Source organism: Aethalodelphis obliquidens, unplaced genomic scaffold (assembly GCF_003676395.1).
Source record: "Aethalodelphis obliquidens isolate GAN/ISIS:26980383/991018 unplaced genomic scaffold, ASM367639v1 scaffold37, whole genome shotgun sequence".
NCBI classification, from domain to species: domain Eukaryota; kingdom Metazoa; phylum Chordata; class Mammalia; order Artiodactyla; family Delphinidae; genus Aethalodelphis; species Aethalodelphis obliquidens.
The window spans coordinates 15995976-16003211 of NW_020837981.1; the positions used below are offsets into that span (position 1 = coordinate 15995976).

At 35.0% G+C, this 7236-nt stretch overlaps 1 protein-coding gene across 1 annotated transcript in view; it reads right to left on the bottom strand.

Annotated features, from left to right (window-relative positions):
* Nucleotides 1-3671, bottom strand: part of MYPN (myopalladin) — a 67626-nt gene extending 63955 nt beyond the window's left edge. The window contains exon 1 of the mRNA XM_027129617.1: nucleotides 2658-3671. Coding sequence (XP_026985418.1) covers nucleotides 2658-3559 — 902 coding nt within the window. The 5' untranslated portion in view covers nucleotides 3560-3671. The remainder of the gene's footprint in view (nucleotides 1-2657) is intronic.
* Nucleotides 3672-7236: the final 3565 nt, after the last annotated feature.

The following is a 7236-nucleotide window of genomic DNA, read 5'->3' on the forward strand; positions in this document are numbered from 1 at the left end:
TCTGATAGTCTTATGGTTGTCCTATAAAAATTAGGATGATTTCTTTTTGTTATCATTATTTTTTTATTGGCGTATAGTTGATTTACAATGTTGTGTTAGTTTCTCCTGTATAGCAAAGTGAATCACTTGTACATATATCCACTCTTTTTTAGATTCTTTTCCCATGTAGGTCATTACAGAGTACTGAGTAGAGTTAGGATGATTTCTTTAACTGGATTGCAAGTTCCTTGAGAGCAGGGACACATTTATACCGTCTCTGTCATTGCACTGGTCACAGTGCTGAGTTTAGAGCAAAAGCTCAATACATATTTGCTTTGTGATTAGAGTTATATAAGTTCTGTACTTAGGAAAATAATGACAGCTAAGTCTATTTGGAAAACCCTAAGTTTTTCTTAATATGATTACTGTCATGAAATTCAGAAAATAGTGAGTACATATTAATTTCCTGCCACCAAAACAGTGGTTGGGATACAGGCATGAATTCTATCACTGAAGAAATGCTCTCCAGGTAAAAACTAGTATTGCTACATGGAAGTTGTGTATATTTCTTTCACTTTTAAATTTGTAAATATTTAATTGGTTGACTAAATAGTTTCTGAGTGACCACCAGGTTACTTTGGTTTTCAAGGAATGGGTATTTTGTAATTCTTCCTGGGTAATTTTTCTCACGGGAGCACTGAAGTCTTTTTCGTATCTGAGATTGTCATGGTCGAGAATGGGGAGGATGAGTCTTGAATGATCTGGTCTAATTTTTTTGAAAGAGTCCAATCTATGACCAGAAACTAGTGGAATGGATAGGATTAATCTAAGTAAGTTGTATGTGTGCCGTAACTTGAGTGCTTACCAGCTTACTTAGACTGACCAGATGCCACTGAGTGGTATACATTGTAGTGCTATGATGACTTCTTGCCAACATTACTGACCAGAGTTCCAGGGAGTGTCATCAGGCTTGCACAGAGTAGAAGGGTAGACACTGCCCTGTGTCGTGCAGTTCCAACCCTTTGCCACATCTTAGTGCAACTGTATCACTCCTGATTTAAATCTAAGTTGAGTTTCTTGTTTTCCTGTTTCTTTATGCATTAGTTTACTCATAACTTAGTGACTACTATATTATGCATAACTACTACAGGCTAGAAGCCATGCCTGGTGCTCAAGATCCAAAGGTAAAACAATAGAACCCCTGCCCTCAAGGAGGCCAGTTGGATAACTAAATAGTAAAATGTATACGCCATTGTAGAAATAATATTTAATATTGCCTTATGTTGACTCTGAAAAGCAAAATTCAATATATGAATATGTTTTTATACTAAAATCCCTTTAATCAATAGGAATACATAATTAAAGATATTATTAATACTAGTGTTATTATTACCCTATAATATGAATATTTTGCAAAGAGAAGATGAGGCCCTGCTTACATAACTAGAATAAATGTTAAATAGTATTCTAGTAGTAATTAGGTGGTTAGGGAGGCAAAGTAACTCTTATAGAACTCTAAATACCAGTAATTCTCTATAAAAGTAATATATTTCCAGCACATTATTCATATATTATTACATTATGATACAAGAGGTAACAAATGTCACCCTGGGGGTTAAGGCTGGATCCAGATTTTGTGGGGCCTGAAGCTCATAAAAGTGTAAAGACCTCTTAAAAAAAAAAAGAAAATTAGAACACAAAATTAGATGTAGCCTGTGCACATGAAGAGCCTTGAAGCTTAGCTTTACTTACTTCACAGAAAAGCTGATGGTAGACACATAAAAGATGAATATCCCTTCTACTCATCAGTCATATTAGGGAAAGACTTTGGCATTAGGGAGAAGAGTGCTCATTAAGTGGATATCAAAAATTATATAATAAATACAATACATGTAAAATAAATCTTTAAATTGATCTTTGTCACAGCCTTATTCTACCTTTATTCTATCAGACTTTATTCTATTATTTGGTTTCTTTTTAATTAAAAAAATACCACAGGTATTCATTAAGTATAGGTCATAAATACTTTGTTTTTTAAGCTACAGGCTGTAGATCTGTGCTAATGCATGTTCATTAGCCACATGTGGTATTGGGCACTGGAAATGTGGCCAGTGCATCTGAGGAACTGAATTTTTAATTGTGTTCAATTTTAATTAATTTAAATGTAAAAGCCGATACTCAATTCAGTTCTTACAGAACTTTTAAGTATGTTTGGAACAACTTGGGTCTTACAATCTACTTTTTCAGCTACATTTTTTTGAAATCTAAATGCACATTAAGTATTTCCTGGGAAAATTTAACATCCAAACTGAGATGTGCTGTTAAGTGCAGAATTCACCTTGAGTTTTGAAGCCCCGGTGACAAAAGGAATGTAAAATATCCTACTAATAATTTTTATATTGATTACGTGTTGAAATGGTAATATTTTTAATATACTGGTTAAATTATATATTTTTTAAAATTAATTTCACCCAGCTCTTTTTATTTTTTAAAAATGTGATGACTAGAAAATTGTAAATTGAATGTATGTCTAATATTACACTTCTATTAAGACAGTGTTGCTTTAAACTCTGACTCAAAGTATATAATTTTTGAAACCACATACGTGAAAGATAAAATGAGGAGGATCACAGTAGATGGAAAGTAATTACCAAACATTACTAATGGGACATTTTTACCTTACTTCAGGTGGTGGAATTCCTACCACTATGCAATCCAACTGTACTCTGGTTCCTTCTGGAACTTCTCTGCTCCGTAACTTTTGAGTGAACCGGGGAGGTTGCCCCAGAGGTTCTTCATAGTACAAAGACGAAGGAGAAGACCCTGGGGTGGTGTCTCCCCCATCTGCCTCACTGGCAGCCTGCTCAGCTTCGCGCCTCTTGGCTTCCTGCTGTTCAAGGGCATGGTTCACTTCATTATCCCTGGTATCTGCAGGGATAGGGATGGGAACAGAAGATCTTTCTCTTCCTTCTGATAGATCTGAGAAACTGGAGCTGTTTTCCTGCATAACTTTGCTTTGAGATTCCAGTTTATTCTTGTGGTTTTTGCAGGCACGAGGTCTAATCCTTTTGGAGCTGTGGGCTTTGAAAAGGGATGACAGCTCTTCAATGAAATCGGCAGCCTTATTTAAGAATACTTTTTTGGACTGGGTTTCAGAACTATACTGTGGCCTTTTTGCCTCCTGGAGGCTCTCTTTAGAGTTGGTAGGACTTCGAGAGTTATCCTGGCAGAAGTTAGGGTCCAAACTTGATTTAGGTGAGTGTTTCATCTGATCAGAAGAAAAACATCTTCTAGCATGGGCTTCATCTGCTTTCTCCAAAGGGTCGTGATTGATGGCCAGTCTCGCCAGATTGACACTTTCATCTAATTCTTCTTGGCTCAGAAAGGCTGAAAGATCTGGAAGGTCATCTTGGCCTCCTCCACCTTCAGCAGCTCCAGAAGGACTGCCAAAATGGAAAGAGTTGGAGGAAGGCTCTGCTCGACTCCTCTCATTGTTTCCCTGATGTCTAGTTTCAGCTAAATAGCTCTCTCTTAGAAGCTGAGATATGGAAGTAGAAGCTTCTAGGCTGTCGTCTTGCATGCTGTCACAAAATAACAATAATAACAAAAAGTTTGGATCATTTCTACAGAATAACAAGTCTATGTTTATTACAGCATGATAGATGCTTAAGAACTTAAATCTGAAAGTAAAAACTGCCTAGTTTTGATACTTTCACAAAATTGACTTTAAAGACTTAAAGATTATTATTCTCATATTGTAAAATGGAGAGGAACTGAATGAGGTTTCCCTGAAATTGGAAATAAAAGCATGGTGATTATCACTTTATTAAATTCTTTAAATACAAGTTCAATTTTGAAAGCTGTGCTATAACTATAGAGATGTTAAATACAGTTTCTAAACGTAATTTTGATAATATCTGTAAAGGGTTTTTAGTTTTAAAGTGCTTTCATACACAGAGAGTTTTCTCTCCATCCTCTCCCCCTTACCCTGAATGTAATAAAATAACAGAAATTAAAAGATGTTGACAGTATAATCTCATCTAGTTACTGAAAATATAAACTTGATCTAGCTCATGAAAATAAATAGTGCTTTTATTTTATGACTAGAGACAAGTTATTTAAATTCAGTGTTGATTTTAGGCTCAGTGTGCTCTTGAAAACTATAATGATTTAGCTTTTTCAAATAAGGTATAATTATTTTAATTTCTACAAAGGTGTGAGTTAGAGCATAGGTTTTTAAAAAATCTCTTAAATTAACATTGGTGAAGAGGGGATATGGAAGACAGGGAAGTGGGGTGCAAGACAGGACACTTTTCACTGTATACCCTTTTCTTAATTTTAAATTGTAATTATACGAGTATATTCTAATCAGTTATATATTAACATAAATTATATGGGTATATTTATTCAAAAATAAATAATTCGTAAAGTCTTATAAAAATAGTACAATAACTTGTTCAAAGTCCCTTGGACTAGAAATTTTGGTAATGCAAACTACTTTCATATTATTAATGTTATACCCATTTATTCACTCACACATTTACTAGAAGGATAGCAAGCTTGTAACCCATAGGCTGTTACTCCTCTCTCGCCTCCTTAAGAGATGCAGCTAACTGATTACAGTATTCTTCCCATTGACCTTCACTTATTTAACTCTCCAGTCCCTCAGCTACCACCAGCCACTCAGAGATGGTAATGGAGATGAAGCCTATCTGTCATTCTTGGCTACTGTGTGCCTTGTGCTTGGAAGATGGAGAGGAAAGTAATCTCCTAAATATTGTCTGGCTTGAACATTCTATGACAAAATTTATTTCAGTTAATTTTTCTTCTTTCTTTTATATGACAGCCTCATATCATAAATAAAAATATTTGTAAGATCACAAAATATTACAAATAGGGCTTCCTAGGGACTGCCCTAGTTCTCAAAGTTTTAGAGTGCTATCTAAAACTAACCTCTAAACTGACAAGGTAGGCAGTCACCTTGAGAGGACGATTAAAGATGGCTAAAAGGATCACCTGCAGCAAAATGTTTTTTCATATGCTTCCATAGCCTGAGATGAACACTACTGGAGCCGCTTGTTTGGGTGAGCTTTATTGTGCCTTAAATAAAGATTAATTGAAAATGCAATGGGGTTGGAAGGGTGCAAAGATCTATCTACAAACATATTCATCATAGTATGGATGATAATATTAAAAAATTGGAACCATGTCCAATAAGAAATTAGTTAAATTATGATATGCTCATTAAATAGAACTGTATGGCCATTTTGAAGCACAGTGAATGATATACAAAATAGTATATGAAAATGTAATTGAGATCCCAGCTGAAAACTTGCCTCTTTGTGCATTAACTTTGTAGAGGAACAGTTAAAGGTATTGAAATAAGGTACAAAATGCTATTTGAAAATGTAATTAATATACTGATTGAAAATCCTTTCCATTTGTAAATCAACTATCCCATTAACCAAGTTTGAGTTTCTGTATATATTTAAATGTGAGGGGGGAAATTCAGTGCTTTATAAATCAGGATGGTCTTCTCTCTATTAGTTAGACATCACTGTATATTGTGTTTTAATGTAACTTTGTCTCTAGCTCTTTAAGATGGCTTTTATCTCGAGGCAACGTGGAGTGAACATTGGCTTTGGAATCAGATAAATCTGTTTTCAAATTCTGTCTTCACCTCCTAGCAGTTGTGTGACTTTGAGAAAATTACTTAACTTCTTTGATCTTTGGATTCCTTGTCTGTAAAACATGGCTAATGTCTATTTCCCAGGGGAGTGAGGATTAATAACATTATGATTGCAAATCTCGTAAAACAGGGCCAGCCAGTATAATGAGCACTCAACTGATGGTAGTAACAAACAGTACATGGGTAAAGCTGATGTTAATGTTGAAGAACTTCCGAAAAGTTTATATGTATGGTGAAAATGGAGAAGAAAATACACATATAAGTAATCACTTCTCTCTACAACTATTTCTTTGTTGTTGTTTTTTATAGAAAAGGCGCCAATGTCACTTCCCTGGCAGTCTAGTGGTTAAGATTCTGTGCTTCCACTACAGGGGGCACCATTCGATCCTTGGTTGGGGAATTAAGATCTCACATGCCCTGTGGTGCGGCCAAAAAAAAAAAAAAAAAAGGAGGTGTAAATGTGTGCCTGTTCTGATGCTTATAGTCATGAGAAATTATTATAACAAAAATTTCAAGCATTCAAAATTAAGGATTTCTTTAATGTTTGAATTTAACAATTGTTACCTGACACTTTGGAGTTAGATGGATCTGGTTCAAATCCTAGTTCTGACAGTTCCTAGCTGTATAAACTCGAGAAAGTTACTTAACCTCTGTAAGCCTCTGCTTGTTTGTAAAACAGGGGTAATAAGAGTAGCCATTTCATAAGTTGAAGGGTGATTAATGTGCTTGACATCTAGTAAATGTTCAATATATGGTAGTTACTATTATTTATTATTATTTAACAACTGTGGCCACATACCATGATAAGAAGTAGAAGTAGAACTAGTGATGTGACTTGATCCAAGGACACACTTTGAAAAGGAACTGAACTTGAATTTGTAGTTAATTCAGCGTATCTGTATTTTATGAAATATGCATAGTCTCATGAACAAACTATGCTGCCTTCAGATCTTTGTACATATCCTGTTTGCTCAGGCTGCTCCCTTTCTCCACCTCTTTTCACTATCTTAGTGGGCCAAGTCATATACAATCTGCAGTTCTTAGCTGAGAGTTGGCCCTGGGATTTCTTCTTTTTTCTGGGTTGGGTACCTCTCCACTATGCTGCCAAAATTCACTGTCCTAACCCCGAAACACAGCACTTATTACGATGCATATTTGCCTATTTACTTTTCTGTCTACCTCATTTTGTTTCGTACACCCTCATCTCTGTACACACACAGCACACAGAAGGTGGTCAGAAAGTATCTGTTGAATTCTTTTGTTCATTAGAATTTCCTACTAAATCTATGTTGTTTATCTTCTTTTAGAGTTTCAGGCTAAAGTAAGACAGATAAATAGAAATCATATTTACAAAGGAACCTTACAGACACAAAGAAAAAATATAAACTGGTAAAAGCAGTAATAACTTCAAAGTGACTTTCAAATAAAAATTTATTTATGGTGGATAAAATAACTGGAATTATGCTTTGTTTTCATACCAGAAGGATCAAAGAACATCTGATTATCATAAAAAACCTGGGTTTGAATCCCAACTCCAACACTAAATAACTTTGCTATCTTGAGCAAGT